The sequence below is a fragment of the Thunnus thynnus genome, chromosome 1 (genome assembly GCF_963924715.1).
Source record: "Thunnus thynnus chromosome 1, fThuThy2.1, whole genome shotgun sequence".
In the NCBI taxonomy this organism is placed as follows: domain Eukaryota; kingdom Metazoa; phylum Chordata; class Actinopteri; order Scombriformes; family Scombridae; genus Thunnus; species Thunnus thynnus.
Window position 1 is genome coordinate 4,834,570 of NC_089517.1, and position 17,305 is coordinate 4,851,874.

General features: G+C 39.2%; 1 protein-coding gene across 1 annotated transcript in view; it reads right to left on the reverse strand.

Annotated features, from left to right (window-relative positions):
* Positions 1-17,305, reverse strand: part of LOC137192683 (CD82 antigen-like) — a 39,776-nt gene that overhangs the window by 14,615 nt on the left and 7,856 nt on the right. Inside the window, exons 2-3 of the mRNA XM_067603596.1 lie at positions 6,624-6,696; positions 3,616-3,688 (exon numbers count right to left, since the gene is read on the reverse strand). Of these exons, the coding sequence (XP_067459697.1) occupies positions 3,616-3,688; positions 6,624-6,686 (136 nt within the window). The 5' untranslated portion in view covers positions 6,687-6,696. The remainder of the gene's footprint in view (positions 1-3,615; positions 3,689-6,623; positions 6,697-17,305) is intronic.

Sequence of the window (17,305 nt, forward strand, 5' to 3'; positions counted from 1 at the left end):
TCTGCCAACAGACCCTTTTAAAGACTGAAACCCCCCCTCACAGAGTCCTTGTGGCCTCAAGGAAACATGGGATACCCCTGGGATCAGTGAACCAGGGCACGCAGCTCGCAGCTCAAAACCAAGACAAAGGGAAACCAGCGGAGTTTATGATGGAAAATTAGGCTGGGGGGGGGGTGACGCAGGAAATGAAAGCCTGCCTGTGTTTCAGTGCCTTTACACACATGCACACGTGTGCCGTGTCAACCTGCAGGGCGACCAGCGCAGCCCTCAACCCCAGACTAAAGCCGAAATACTGCATGCTGAATTACGATCTGTGAACCTCGACATGTAATGCCAACAGACCATGAATACACCGATCCCACAAAACAACACGCACAAGTTTCCATTACGCCTCACTTTGGCTAACACCGCCGAGTCACCCTCAGGATCAGCTTTCTTGTTTAAAGCTTACATACCAGGACTTCAACATTCTGGTTTTCTCAAAAAAGATGATATTTAAAAAACACAAACACAAAGTCATCTTAAATTCATAATCGCACACAGGGGCCGTGTGTGTTGTGTAGCAGGATGCGATCAGGCTCAGTGTGACCATCTGCTCTGCTGATGATAGATAGAACGACACATTATCAATTTATGCAAGATTTGATTTGCTGTAAGGAAATGAGGGCTCCAACTATGTAAGCAAATGATGGTACAGTATTTAATTGAAAAATGTTAAAGTAGGGGGCACCTTCATGAAATCAGAGAAATTTAAATATAAATTTCTCCCTTTTGGTTTCTGATTTTCTCAAAGAAAAAACGCAGGAGTGAAACTAAACTCATTAGACGCTACAAACGAAAGTAAAGTAATAAATAATGAAATAAAATATTAAAATTACATTGAAAATTTTAACTCTATTCACAAAATGGAATAATAATAGTTGTGAAATATGATATAAAACTTGAAATTAATATTAAAATCCTGACTGTGCTGTGGACAAAGAAATGAAGTGTATGAAATATATGAAGGTGACAAGAACAAAAATGCAAGAATGCAATGCACAATGTTAGTTGTTAATTGTAGTTGTGTTCCCAGAACCTATTTATGAGATCATGACTGACACCAATGATGGCCAAAACTACCAAAAAACAAGATTGAAGTTGTAATGAACCAGATGACGAGGATGATATCAGACGGGTAAAAGCAGGAACCACGTCTGGTTGCTTCACTCTGACTCAGCTCAGACTTTGTACAATCAGGTTTCAGCAGCACCAGGCTGATTTCATCTCTCACATGCTGCACCAGGCCGCTCATTGATTCACCCTCAAAACCTCTGCGATCATCTGTGAGCCTAGAACGGGCCACCGGCTCGGCTTATAAAATGTTCCATTGAGCATCAATACTTGTCATTTATGTCCAGACACAAAGCTAATCTGTCAGCTGCACTTTAACCCTCCGTTACGTGTGGTTTGTGTCGTATGACCGCATCCCTGACCTCCATGAAATCCCCGGACTCACGCTCCCTCCACTCGGTCAGACCGGTGATGTGGCTCTGTGTGTGTGTTTGTGTGTGTGTGTGTGTGTGTGTGTGTGTGAGATGAGTAAGGCAGTGAGCGCACTGGGCTGATGTGATGCATGCTGATGCTGGACGGAGCAGAAAGGGCCCAGTGTCTGAGGGGAGGACACCTGCAGAGTGGCCACGGACGAGGGACAAATGTCCTCAGTGACGCTCCCTGTTGTGAGAGCACACACACACACACACACACACACACACAGGCTATCTCTCCATTACACTTGCTCAGTGTCTGTCTCTATATTTCTGGCTGTCTCTCCTTCAGCATCAACTCTTCTTCAGTCGTCTCTGTGCCTTTCTGTCTCGCTGACACTGCTCGTCTCATTCTCTCTCTCTTCCTCTCTGATTCTCTTCCTCTAATACACTTACTTTCACTTGTTCAGACAGAGATACAGCAGGGAGTTTAACATTTGGGGAAAATGTTTCTAGAGTCAGGATGAGGTTAGCCTAGCTTAGCATAAAGACTGGAGGCAGGGGGACCAGCTAGCTCAGCTCTGTCCAAAGTTCAAAAATACACCTAGCAGCACCTCTAAAGCTCACTTATAATACACTGCATGTTGTTTGTTTCATCTGTACACACATAGAAATGTAAAAACGCCTTATGGATAGTTTCGTGCAAACAACAGCTGGATGCAGCAATGGTGCGATTGCCAGGTTTGTTAATATGTGCTGTAGCTGGACACGCTCCAGACGCTCCACAGAAGCACTGGTCAATGGATAATCTGTGCTCTAAATTTAATAATTCCTGCTCTCAATTTTGTAATTTGTGCTAAATTGTTTTATTTTGATCTTGGACTACGATATGTGGATATACTCAGAGTTTTGGCTTGTAAGCGCAACACTGTTATCCAAGAACCCTTCAACACAGACTTTTTCACTCTCAAAAAATCTTTGATGCCCCCTTCGGATGTCATCCAGTTCATAAAAAAATGCTTCAGGGTTCGGGATGCACAATAAGTGCAAAGAACATGGCCTTTGTGTGAGAAAGGAAGACGTACAGCTAATCCTGGCTGCCTCGGATCCAGCTTGGATCAGTAACTGATGTTACACATGGATGCATTACTAAGAACAGGGGAAATGTCTTCTTCATCGCTTTCTTCAAAGTTGCGGGAGACTGGATGCGTTTGGTGCCTCTACAAGAGGAGAACAGGCAAAATAGATAAATCGAGAAGATGAATTATTAATTTGAGAGCATGGATTATTATTCTTTTCTCCATGGCCTCTCCTGGGCTTCGTAGATCAATGATGACAAAGATGTAAAAGGAAAAATTCCTCTTGTGGCTGAAAGGAATTTTTTTTTTTTTTTTTTTTTTTTAAAAACACAGTCCAGAGAACCAGGCAGATGAAAATGGAGGAAATCTGTTGGACACTTGTGTTTAACTGAACAGTCTCATATGGTGGAAAACAAGCAGTGAACACACATCACACCTCAGCCTCCTACACACAGACTTCACTTTCACAGTAACATCAACACGTGTGGGTCTACAGTACGAACTTCATCAGGGTCACTGTGACTGGTGAACAGTTTGAAAGAGTGTCTTATCAGAGGCTTTGGAAAAATGTCTTCATCTTTGGTTCTGTTTGTCTCTCTGTTTCTTTTAAAGACACACACACACACACACACACACACACGCAGAGAGGGAGCCTGCGGCCAGAACTTGGCCTGTTTTCAGCCTGTGTAATCATGGCTCCATTTGTATTGGCCTACATGCGCTCTACAAGTGGATTAGTGTAAAGAGTCCAGTGGAAAAAAATATACTGGCCGTTTTGTTTTATTTGTCCTTCACTAGTCATCGCACTAAAATCCAGAACAAAGTGACGACGGTTCAATCAAAACAACCGACACAGATAACTGACCTCACTGAGGTGATAATTGTTTCAAAACACACAAATAAAAAGAAACAGGTCAAGTGAATTACATTGCCCATCGTTAATCTATCAACAATAAAGAAAATAAACTTATGAGCCAGTCTTCAGTTTTACAGTCAAACACAGATCTGCTCCGTTCATTCCTCGGTTTCACTGAAAGGAAAATTACATTAAATCCGATACAGGCACTTACTCAGGACGACTATGAAACTCTGATTGTCCAGGAGGAGCCACAGTCCGAAGCCCATGATGACGCCCCCGAACAGCTGGAGGAGAAACACACGGACGGGTCAGAAAAGTCAGAAATACACTTTAACAGGTTTGTGTTCCTGCGTATGTAAGGTAACAACACAATCAACTCACAGATCGGTTTTATACAGTTTTATTTTAACAGCAGTAGTGTCCAACTGAAATCACATTTAGTCATCAAAATGGGGAAATATCAGAATACTATTTTATGCCTCAGCTTGCTGGAGGGGCGTGTCGGTGTCTGTGTTTGATTGACAGCAGCTGGCAGACTACCGGTGTATGAATGAAGACAAAGTAAACAAATTTCTGTAGCTACAAGTCTTAGCTAACAGGGATTTCGAAGGACGACAAAACCAGCATCTAACAGGTCAGAAGTGACATTTTCAGGTATGTTTACATGCTGTTTAATGTGCTGAGCAGCTGATTAGCTATCTAACCTGCTAATTGACGTTAGCGTTGCACGTTTCCGGTGAATGTTTGTTTGGTGGCTCGTTCAACAAGCTAAGGTGCAGGACAAGACGTGTGTTCATGTTTGTAAGTTAGATAAGAAGGAGACTTTAGCAGGAAAGAGTCTTTGGAGTCTTGTGCTGTGTAGCAGGATGAAATCAGGCTCAGTGTGACCGTCTGCTCTGCCAATAATAGGCACGTTGTTGTTTTATGCATTTGATTTGCTGTATGGAAATAAGGACTCCAGCTACGTAAGTGGATCATTGAACAGTATTTAATTGAAAAAATGTAAAAGTAGGGGGCGCCGTCATCAAATCAAATAATTTGAAACATAAATTTCTACCTTTAGGTTTCTAATTTTCTCAAAGAACAAAGAACAAGTGATTTACAGAGCAGATAAGTTGCTGTAGCAGACAAAAAGCCGTTTTTTGTCACGGGTGGAGATACAGCAACAGCTGCGCAGACAGAGTATGAATGTTTTTCCACAGCACAGGACGGCAAAGTAAAAAGCACTGTTGATGTGTTGAAGGTGTGCTGTTCTCTGCAACTCAGCTAACATCTCTCAGTGGCTGTTTCTGCCTGCAAGATTTAAAACTGATCCGTTAATACAATTGTACAGAAATTTTCCATATCTTGTTGCATAGATTCATCTTCAAATTATTTTCCACAATGAAAGCTTCCCGCTGGTTCACCGAAAACCTTTGATGTGAAGCACTGCCAGGAAATACTCTGCATCTTACCATAGCTCTGATACAGATGAAAGCCTTCAGTAAACAGAAAAATAAAGCTGATATATCAAAGTAGTAGGAGTAAAACTAAACTCCAAACCACAGAAATTCAGTTAGAAGTTACAGAAGTACTGAGAGCTGAAGACAGAGAGATTTCTCTTTAGTCACCAGCACAGACACGTGTTGCAGCAAACAGTTTAACGCAACACAGAGACTGTCCTGAGTTGGCTTCTGTTTTTGTAAACAGAAGTCCAGTAAAAAAAGATGTTTTGAAGTCCTAAAGTCAAGTTTTAAATGAGCAGATTGAAAGTCAAGAGGCAAGTTGTTTAGTTCAGTAACAGACCTGACTGTTAAATATTCAAGGTGCGCAGCTATTCAATGCCTATGTGTCACTGTCTTATTCATTTTTTATTGATTCAGGACTTTACAAGGTCGAAACCTGAAACTGAAATGTTTTGGCTTTCAAGTCTTTAAGCCTAAAGTAAATCCAGTTTCACAGCAGTCAAGTCAAAGTTTCAAGGACTTTGATATCTATCTAAGAATATCTAAAGTATAAAGAGTCCAAAAAGTAATGTTATCAGCCTTATAAAAGACCACCGTGTAACTTTAATTTGTAAAATGTCAAGTGCTCCTTCTAATGTTGCTAAAAATAGACAAATTCCTTGTAGAAAATACTGAGGTCCTCAGTGGTAAATACAGCCGTGTTCAGCTCAGTTATTTTTGGTTCTGGCGGGGCTGAAGAGTCTATAAGGACGTCTGACATGTCTTCAAAACAGATGTAAGTGTTGTCAGATGACCTGTTGAGTTTCTCAGAGTCTGATTTCTGTTTATTTTTGAGGAGAGTATAATAAGACTCAAACGACAATGACAACAACATGAGAAGCACAAGCTGCGGAGATCGTACAGTATATTCCTATAGAGGACGAGTAAGAGAAGAAATACAAAACACGCACACAGTATCACATCCGTCTGGCAGGTTGCTGAGAAACTCTTAACCTCAAACCAAAGACTTCAATTCCACAACAGAGACAGAGAGGAAATGAGTATCGCCATGGTAACAAGGCAACAAACACTTCATCTACACTGTAATTAAGACTCTGAGAAACAGAACCAGAACATGAATGAAAAGTTCATTGGATTGTTTCGACGCTGCTCTCAAGCTGTTCACAACAGTCTGATCCAACTTTATATTAACTTATATTTCCTTTTATACTTGAACACCGTCAAAACAACGTCGTCTTTAATGCTTGAATGCGCTGACTGACGGAGGAGGAGCTGCAGTCAAGGTGATTGTTTGTTTGATTTGGTCTGATAACACACGACTATTTAGTATTTGACAATAACAAAACAACAACTGGAAAAAAAAGTCAGACTATCTAATTTATTAAAACTGCATTATTAATATTATAAATTATTGATGTTATTATAAATGTTTAAATAGTTAATATGTGTTACATTTATTTATAGTTCATGTTTTAACACATAACAGTTGCTGGAAATACTGTTTCTACACATGAAGTCACTACATTTGGTGAAAACAAATAAGGAAAATATGAAATAGAGAAGTTTTTTTACTCTGTATTTGATGTTTTAAGGTGGATTTCTCCTTTAATGACATTTTATCATGAATCATTAATGAAGCTAAATCTTATCTTGTATTAAAAGTTAATCAGTAATGTACGTTGTACTTTGTCCCTGCTGGGTTTTATTGTTCTGTTATGATCGTATTGTGTATGTTGTTTGTACTTCAAACCATATAAATCAAATAAATACTCACAAAGAAGATGAGGTTGAAGAGGAACAGGAAGTACTTGGTCGCTGTCATGCAGCCTTTCCCCATGGTGCCGGATCTGTAAACATGAAACATAACAGTCACATTACAAGTTTACATGAACAAGAGACATGCAAATGATGGTTAGAGCAGGAGAGAAGTTATTGTGTGTGGGAGAGATGTGGTTTAGCTGTACCACAAGTCAGAGCACGAGTGTGTAGATTTGTTTGGTGATGAGCTCGATGTGAACACGAGGTGACAGATGCTACAGAACCGAAAGACCTCCGTGTCTAAGCTGGTCTGGCTGATCATGATCAAGGACTAAGGGGGGGCTCAAATCTGCAGGATTACACCCGCAAAACCAGCACAATCCCAACCTCAATCTGTGAGCACGGGAGGAGGAGGAGGGTCAATACCCCCTCTGACCTCCCGCGGTTTCTCTGACTTACACAAACCCTCAGATCCAGATACAACTAATTTACAGTATAATGTAGGGCAGGACGAAGGCTGCCTGGAGTCAATATCCTGATATCAATGAGAGCATTTTCCCTCCAGTATCAATAAAAACAGAATACAAAAATCACTTAAAACAATCAAAAAGATTTCACACATGCAAAACAAGAAGTTAAATCTGATTCCAGGATATGGAGGGAATTTGGTTGGAAGTATTAGGCTGCATAAACAAACTATAGTAGCAGGATATCACTTCTTTTTGTCAACTTCTCAAATACATCTGTACATGTTTAAGCTCGAATCAGATCTGAAATATGAGAGTGGACAATATGAACAACACATGGAAAAACCTTAGAAAACAACAACATAAGCTACAGAACAAACGGCTGTTTATGAGCTTCTGCGACGAGCCGACGTCACTTCGTCAGCAAGGTAGAAGAAAAACATCACAAACGGAGCGTTTAGAGCAGGCTGAAGCCCTGACTTTTGACTTGCAGGCAGCATTTCTACATACATTCACCTCACGATTTGGAACTTTGACCACGTTTAACAGAGATATCCAATATCATAATAGTATAGAAATAACCAAAAACCACACTGTCAAAAGATGACAAGCCTGCTGCCTGAATGTTTTCCACATACTTGCATGTGAAGGAGATTTTTTTTGCGTTGGAGCTCAGCGAATGGGGACACTTTGCCATTTGGGAACCAGATCCAAATGTAACTAGCTATCGGAGCGAAACTGTACAGAAATTATGAATAATTTTGATTTTTTTTTATATCTGAATGCAGACACAAAGTTATTAAATCCCACAAAAAACACCCTAAAATTGCTACTATTTGCTTACAGTACTATTTGTATTCTGCAATAGGAAAATGTTGATGAATCATATTTACAAAAATCAAGCCTGACATGAACACAGCATCTCTCTCTCTCAGTAATTTTTCCACATTCTCTTCACCTCCCTGTAACCATCCCTGCTCTCCTCCTCTGTACAGTAATGGCCTCTTACTGTCCAATAAATCTATGAAAATCTGGGTGAAATATGGAGGCCAGGCTGGATTTTTCCTCCTGGCAGTGAAGCCCTGTAGCGTGAGCACAGTGCCCGTGTATCCGACCCACATTCCCCATCACTGTAAATGGGTTACTGTTACAACGCTGCCTGTGCCAGTTCAGAGACTGGTAGGGATGGGAGGGGCACCTGCAGGGATGACAGAGGAAGAGAATATGCAATGGGAAAGACATTTTGGCAAATGGTCTCGGTAAAGCCAGATGGAAGGTATTATAGACTATAAACAGAGCAGGCTGAAGCCTTAACAAAGACCAGGTCAGCCTCTGATACTAAACAGCAAGCGTTTGAAAGGAGACACGCCACTTTTTAAGACTGAAACCACAAATTACACTTAATTTCAGTAGGTTCTTTGAGGTTCGTTTTCAAACCTAGAACTTAAAAAATGCTTACTGTAACAACACAGGAGCAGTAAAAATCAGTAGGTAGGGATTTAACCATAGATAAAAAAAGTGAAACAAAAAGTGGCACGAATGCAAGAGACAAGATCTTATGCAGAGTTAAAGGACAAGGCTGGTGATATTCTATAGTTTCGTTTTTGTCAACAAATCCCATGAAAAGACCAAAACCAGCAATGTGTGAGTCCGTCTCTCTTTCACTTTCTGATGTCTCTACTCTGTCTGTGGCTCTCAGCCCCGAACACATTGGATCCTGAAGATATTAATCTTTAAAAAAAAGCTTCAAAAATGTTTAGTTTCATTTTTGTTAGAGCTGCAATGATTAGTCAATAATACTCTTCCTTGAATGAAATGATGTTCAGTCTTAAGAACAAAAACGCCAGCGGGAAGCAACTATTCAGTCCCTTCAGGAAATTGCGATTTTTGCAATCACAGTTATTAACGGAAATTCAAGAAATCTTGACAATATTTGCGGTATGAAATGGCCGAATCAACAGTCGCTTGTGATTTGGACCAACTGTTGCATTTCGTGTTGTGGTCATCGCAGCGCACATTCAGCAAGGATTCAGGTGCACATTCAGGTGGAAACATTTTTGTCCTCATAACATTGTGGAAGAGCAGAAATCTTCGCTGGACAGTCAGTTTTCTACTGCGAAGCATAAGAAACATCTACATGAATGAATAATGGATAAATGAATGAATGAATGAATGAATGAATGAATGAACTATGTAGGCAAATCACTGTGACCGAAGCGGCTGCATCAAGGCCCATAGCGGACTGTATTTTTTATGTAGAAGGATTTATTTTAATGGCATTATTGACTGATTTCATTTGGTGCTAATGTTTATTTAATAAAGGCTCATAAATGGAATTCAAGTAAAGTATTTTCTTTTTTAATATAACTTTGAGTCCATGGTTCTAATGTTCAGAAAATAAATGTCAATATAAACAGTGAAATATAGTTGTTTCTGTGATATGCAGTGTGCTTTTATCGAAGGGTGTGATTACATAAGACTCTTCACTTGGTAGCAGTTTAAAATAAATAAATAAATAACTCGCATTATTTTCCTTTGCTTGCAATTGTTCCCAATTCCCAAAATTTTACTGCAAAAAGAGCAAATAAAACATGAAAAAAGCCACAATAACCAAAAAAAAAAAAACACCACTAGAGTAGAAATAGAAAGAAGCTTGAGGAGCCATTATGGCTGAACAGTGCTAGCATAGTCCTGGTTTGCTAATGTGTTAGCCGTTAGCTTGCTATGTACAGTAATCAACTGGCGCTGTGAATAGTTCCTGCGTCATAAACTGCTTATTTTGTGAACATGTGTGGGTGAATCTTGTTGTGTCAGTTTTTGATGTGGCCCAACACGTCTCACTGATGACTTTTTAACAGTTTTGGGACAAATATGGCACAGAGCAATAAAATATACCAGGCTACAATAATTAGTAGGATCAATTCACTGTTGGGTTTGGTCTTTTGGGATTTGTTGACAATAAGAAATGTTTATGCCAAATCATTTCTCCAGATTTATCCTTCAAAACAACATGATGGTGCCTTCAAGGCTCCCTCCCAGCTTTAAATACCAAAACTGAAAGTTGTTAACATGACAAAAGCATTTTTATGTTTCTTGTCCTGTAACAAAGGCTCTGTTGAATTTAAAAAGTGCCACGGAGACACTTTGTGCTGCAGCTGCTGAGAGAACAGCAGCATGTCTGCATCAGGAATGTACATGATGTTTCAATTAATTTATCGGCCAAAAGTTGTTGAATATGGCAACTTTTTAAAAATGTCTTTTAAATAAAAACAATAAGCAAGATGCTATTTATAGCTTCTGCTTTTTAACACCAAAAAATGCAAATGTCAAATGTGTAGAAGTCAAAGAGTAATCCAAATTTTTTCTGCAAAGAGCTTCTACACAGTCTGGAGTACATATGAAGGCTGTAAATATCATGAATGTGCTGTTGAAAAAGAAAGGTGAAGTCTAAAAATGATTCTTGGACACAAACTGAAGCTCTACAGGTAGAATCAGTCTGGTCAGAAGGTTTTTTTTTGACCCAGTTCACACAGACTTAGAAACTGGGTTGTCTGTCCTCTCTGACCTTCCTGAGTCCCAGTTAGAACACAGAGCTCAGTATTGACCGCTGTGTGTTGAAGTGATGCAGCCGGTCAGTCGGTCAGCTCACAAATACAGAAACTACTTCAACACAAGTGAGACTGAGAGCTTCTCCACTGAGAACACACAGAGAGGAGCTGGCGTCTCTCATTTACCACAACACATTTCCTAATTTGAAGCTCTCCTGAGCTGCCAAAAAACCTCCCAGGTGTTGCGCTAATTATACGACATGTGTAACTGAATTTCACTTTCAAGATGAGCAAGAGGGAAGTGTGAGCCAGCGCTGCCGTCAACACCGCTGTAGTCAAGTCTGGGCAGTTTCTTGACTCCAAAAAAACAAAAACAAAACATTCAGTGTCCTCCAAACTGTTATCCTACTGTTCATAGTGTGAATCATCTCTGATCTCACTTTAGTCACTCAGTAAAGTCCTCTGGATGATGACATTTCTGGCACAACTTCACCTACTTTTCTAAACTTTTCTAATAAACATTTTTATTTAGAAAAGTTTCAAATGTATGAGAAAGAATGTACTTCAGAGCACAAATCAAATGTTTGGACACACCTTCCCTTTCACTAGAATGAGAAAGTGTGTCCAGACTTGACTGACGCTGTAGGTGACATCAAATGAGGTTTAACGAACTTCACTAACCGTCTTCTAAACTTCATAATTAGAGAAGTCACACCCAGCTGAACACACCTATGAACCTTCAGTTTATTGCCTCCATTATATATATTTTCTCTTATTTGTTGTGGTCACAGTCAGCAGTGAAGTTCTTCTTCTTCTTCTGCGCAGCATCAAATTGAACACGACTGTTATCGAGGGCTTGATCACCCGCGCAGGTTTTAGTTGGGTCGAGCTACTCTGAGGCTCCATTTACACTCATCATTCAAGCGTTTTATGTCCGAAGATATTGAGATGCGATTTAATAAATGTGGAAGTTGGCAGTAATACAGCTGAGGCTAAAAACAGAAAAGCATTGAGTGCATTGGATACGCCGCCGCCACCAACTTGTCCTGGTGGCCACCAACGGTACTGCAGAAAAGAAATTGCGGTATTGCTTTCCCAATTCCTGCAATTTTACCGCAAAAAGAGCACATAAAACATTGCAAATTGTATTGCAATTTTTGAGAAAAGCTGCTGCAAAATCAAACATTTTTGCCCACAATAATAAATAAAAACTGTGAAGTCCTGGAGGGACTGATAACTGTCCTGGTAAACCCCATTTTCTTTTTGACACATTCAGTCTCCTTGATGCTTGGCCATTTTTCGTTTAGCTCTTTGGTTGATTTCACTACGTACTTTTGCAACGCAGGACAAAGCCTGAGCTCACGTCTACAGCGTGTGCCTTTAATCTGTGGAGACTTTCAAAGTTTATATCTTTATTTTTTCTAAATAAATGACTATTATAAAAGATGTCTGTAAAACTGTTGGCAGGACACATTTGCCTGCAAACAAGGTAATTTTTTTTGCTCTGGAGGAGGGGCAAACAGACATACAGAGGAGTGGAAGAGTTTATTTATTATGATTCAGAATGAAATTTAAAAAGCAGCTATATAATATGAACGCACTTCAGCTTCTTCAGGCTGTTTAGGTTCACAGGAAGCTTTGGTTGTTGAATTTCTCCAGAATACAAAGACTCCACAGTTATCTGGGTTTTATATCTCCAGCTTCTGTCACATATTCCATTACACAAACATTCAACCGGTGTCCAAGACGGCGTCGATGCATTAAAAATAAACGAAAGAACACAGCAGGTGAACGTGTGGACAGAGATGATTCACTGAACGGAGGAAACACCACTGTCTCTTTCCAAGAACACCTGGAGGGTGAAAGTTATATTTTCCTCCTGCAAGGTGTGATTCAACTTTCAGTTCTCTTCTTTCCTTTGTGTCGATATGTTTTAGAGGTTTTACAACACAAAGCTGCTGTAACTGATGGTGGAGAGACAGATTCAGGTTTTACATGTTTGACTTTTATAGTTCAGACGTCATGTTACTAATGTGATGTACCACTCGGATCCGTTTATAGATCCATTTTACTTTTAGCTAAATGTGAGCTTTGGTTTGACTTGCTGTGGTACGTAATGTCTGCACATCAGATTGTCTTTATCCAGTTATATTTAAAGGCTAGACAAGGTTATTCTTCTTTATTGTGCCATATCCACATTTACATACAATATTTTACAAATTTAACCAAAAAAAAGTCAAATCTATCCATCTTATAATTTCTTTTGCAACTGTAAATGCACAAATTGCACTAGTTGCATATTAGTGATTACTTTTTTGCTTGTTAAAAGAAATATTTTGAGAAGATATTTGTCGTGAGCTTTCAGTTCAGTTGGTATATTACTTAAATATATTCCACTAAAACTATAATCAATCTCTAAACTCGTGCAACACTTTTAAAATGTCCAGTGGAATATGTGACGAATAGAAACATTAGAAACTCTTTGCGATGCCCAAAACTGGATATAAAAACCCAGATAATTGTGGAGCTGCATTGTTTGGATTCTGTTGGAGAAATTCAACAACTTGAGCTCCCTGTGGAGCCATTTGGTTTAATTCTGTTAATAAATAAACTTTTCCACTTCTGCCTGTCTGTTCCTCCTCCTTCCAAAGCCTCTGATTGTACCAGGCACAACAACAACACAGCTTCAGTTGCACTGAATGACTCAACACTCAATGAGGAAACTAAAGATAAGAGCAAGTTTCTCTTTGTCTGTCTCACACGGATCTGCATGAGTTTTTATTAGTTTCCCAGCTGCCATCTCATGTTTCCAGCTATAAATACATAAAAATTCAAAGAAATCCAATTAAAAAGAGATCAGAAACTTTCCGTGTGATTGCCAATTTCGGTTCTCGTTTTCTCACTTTGCTATAACCAGTAGCATCTGGAAGGGTCTTGGTTTTACTTTCCGGTTGAATTAAGTCTTCAAGTTAGTCACCAAGAACTGAAACGATTTAGTCAATCAAAAGAATTATTGGCAGTGTTTTTATCGGATCAGTTTATCGTGCCAGTGATGTTTCAAATTTTTAAAAAATCCTCTGGTTGTAGCTTTTCAAATGTGGATTTTCTGTTTTTCTGTTTGTAAACTGAATATTTTTAGGTTTTCGACTGTTGATCGGACAAAACAAGATAACTGACGACATCTTGGGCTCTAAGTTTTTCATCATTTTTTCACATTTTATAGACTAGACCATAAATCAATGAATTGATAAGAAGAATCAGTAGGTTAAATCGATAATAAAACTAATTGTTAGTCACCAAATGCGCCTCCCTACATTCCCTACATGACAAATCAGTCTTTGTTTTAGCCTCCTCTTCCTCCTGTCTTGTGAGGTTTATTGTAAATATTTGAAATATACTGGGAATTACCGATTCATGAGGCCAAATAAACTTCATTTCTATTTTGCAATTGTGTGAGCAGCTGTTCTATTGCCACATTCCTTCATGTGTCCTGAGAAAATGTCTCCCTTGTATGTTTAACAAGGTTTCACTTTTACACGCTCCTGAGAGGAAAAATGCTGCCGAGCCGGCCGTCGCATCCGAACTGATGAGCTGCGTCTCAAATATTCAACAGGTGACAGATGGTGTTATTATGGACTCCAATGCTGTCACTTTTCACATCACTTTTAGGTCTCTCCGCTGTTTTTAATTCTTTCTGTAGACAGTAACAGTCAAAAGTTTGGACACACTTCCACCACTCGGATGGGAAAGTGCGTCAAAACTGGTCCGTACACAGTAAAAACCAGTGAGGCTACATTTATCAGGCGGCGGCGTGCTGCTGTTCAACAGATAATCCGTCACAGTCAACATGAAACCACTTTTTTTTTTCTGTTTCATTCTTCTGTTTTCATTTTTCTGAGCTACTTGATGTCTCGCTCTGATTCCCCGTCAATAACCCGACACCAATAATTCTCTTATCAACTCTTTTTTTGGGGAAACTGTCACATATTTTTGTTTACAGCATCTTTTTGGCAGCAAGTTAACGTCAAGCTCCGTCTGACAACTTGATACTGGCTGACAAAAAAGATGTGTGAGTGGAAAAATACCACCCACACGGACGCACTGCCGAATGATCGACAAATGTTCCATTAAAGTTTAATCTGCTAAACATTTGTCCTGGAAAAAGAAAAATATAAACTGTTGTATTATGGCTGCGACTACTATACTACACATTATACATTCATTATATATTAGTGGTTTGTTCTGTAAAACATCAGTAAACAGTGGAGAAAGACCATCAAAATATCACAGAACCCAAGATGAAATATTTATAGCTGCAATTAAAGATTATTTTAGTTATTTTTAACGATTAATCTAGAGCTGCAACGATTATCGATTAATCATTTCATGGTTAAACATTTGATGGTTCCAGCTTCTAAAATGTGATGAAACTGTTTTTTGTTGTCATATATGACAGTAAATTGACTCTCAAACACAAAACAGGCGCATTGACGACATAACCGAAGACTTATACGATAAATAGATTAATCAAGAAAATAATCAGCAGATTAATCAATATTGATAATTATCGTTAGTTGCAGACTTAGATTAATCTGCTGGTTGTTTTCTTGATTTAATTCATTTATGACAAAGACGAACATCAAATCCTCATTTCTGAGAAACTAAAATCAACATGTTTGGCAGTTTTGCTTAAAAAGGGGACAAACAAACTTATTGTCAAAATAGTTACTGATTAATTTTCTGTAAATCGATTAATTGACTAATCGCTGCGGCTCTAGAAATATTTAAATTACTTGTTTCTTCTGACAAACTGTCCAAATCCCCAAATAATTCAGTTCACTGTCATCGAAGACAAAGAAAACCAGCAAATATTCATATTTGAGGAGCTGCAACTTTTGCATGATTTTTTTGTATTTTTGCTTAAAAGAGATTAATCTATTATCTAATATCACCCCTCGATTAATTTTACATCTATCAACTAAATGACTAATTGTTTCAGCTGTAGGTTCCAGATGTTGATGCCACTTGAAACAACACTGGAATCTGTGACGGGGCAGATGTTCATGTAATGTTCGCTATGAGTTGAACTTCTGCACATCGTTGTTTTGTCATTTTGTTGGTGTTAATATGAGAGTTTGGATTTAAAACTCTGAGAAACTTAGTGCCGTCACGCTATAAAAGGAGACGTTTTCTCTTAACTCCTGACTGTCTGGAGGTGACGGTTGGTCATGTGACAGACAGGACTGACAGTTGTACAGTGTTAGTGAGCAGCATCTGTAGCACATCGGGTCCACGTTGCTTACACACTCTTTGACTCATGCAGAAATGTGCGGGAGGTGCGTGGGGGCAACAACAACAACAATCAACTCTTTTGTTTCCACTCTTCCCTCGCTGCTCCTTTCATAACAGCTCAGAATCTATTTGTAGCCTGAAATTTAAATCTCATATTAGCACAAACAAAGCGAGGGTTTATCTGACACGACTGAAGGAACAAAACATTTCTCAGCTATTATTTCCAAAAAAGGCACATAGACCCAAAGAAGTGCTTTAATATATGGACCGGCTACAGAGGAGCCCTACAACCTCGCCTGTCTGTAACTGAGTGAGTGATGAAGTTACACCATTTGTCGGCTGGCCAAGGGTTGGAGTTCCCCCATTGGCTGTTGTTCTTTCAAAATGAATCGGTGAGAGATGATGGAAGCGGACAACAGCAGAGCGACTGTGTTTCTGCTCCGAGCTCTGACGCTTTCAGCTCTGGTGTTAAATGCAGAGAAGTCGGTTAAACTCCTGTTTAAACAGACGCATCTCTGCGTCTCCTCGTCTACCATCCAGTGTGATCGACTCTCGGCAGGAGAGACGCTCCGCGGTGCGTTTAGATTTATAACTGAACTAATACTTTTTATTTATGACGTTTTCACATCACAAATGATGAGCAACAGCATTAAAACACGAGTCTTGCAGGTAAAACATGAGACTCATGTAGCTGTTATGTCAGTTTAGTGTGGGCCGGCTGCTCTGCAGGTGCGCTTGATTTGACTGTAATTGCTGTGACCAGGTGGGTGCGAGACATCCGCAGAGTGAAACAGATGAAAGAACAGAATTAAAATAAGTTCCCTTTCAAATCAAACATTCCAAGATATAAGTGGAAAGTTTTGTTCTTGCAACTGCATTTATGTTTTTTTTTTACTCAAACGTAGCTTAACCCTGTCATGTGATGTTACTTCAGTTCACTTTACCAGCAAATATTACTGGGACCACTACAGAAAATTGCAGATGAACATTTAATACCCTGGAAGTCACATTATAGACACGACCACTAACTATCCCTGTAACAAACTGGCCACAATTTCACACATTGACCAAAAATCACCAGATTAAGAACTATAATTTCTATCTAAAGTAGAGCTGCAACGGTTTAATCGATTAGTCGATCAATAGAAAATTGTTGTTTCAATTGTTTCAATAATTTTTCAAGCAAAAATGCCAAATCTTCTTTGGTTGCAGCTTGTCAAATGTGTTGATTTGCTGTTTTTCTTTCGAACCAGGGATGTGCTATGGGGTCACCTCAGCATTTTCCTTTTTAAAAAAAGGAATAGTTTGACATTTTGGTAAATACAATTATTCACTTTCTTGCCCAGAGTTAGACGAGAAGATTGATAACACCATCATGTCTGTGCATCAAG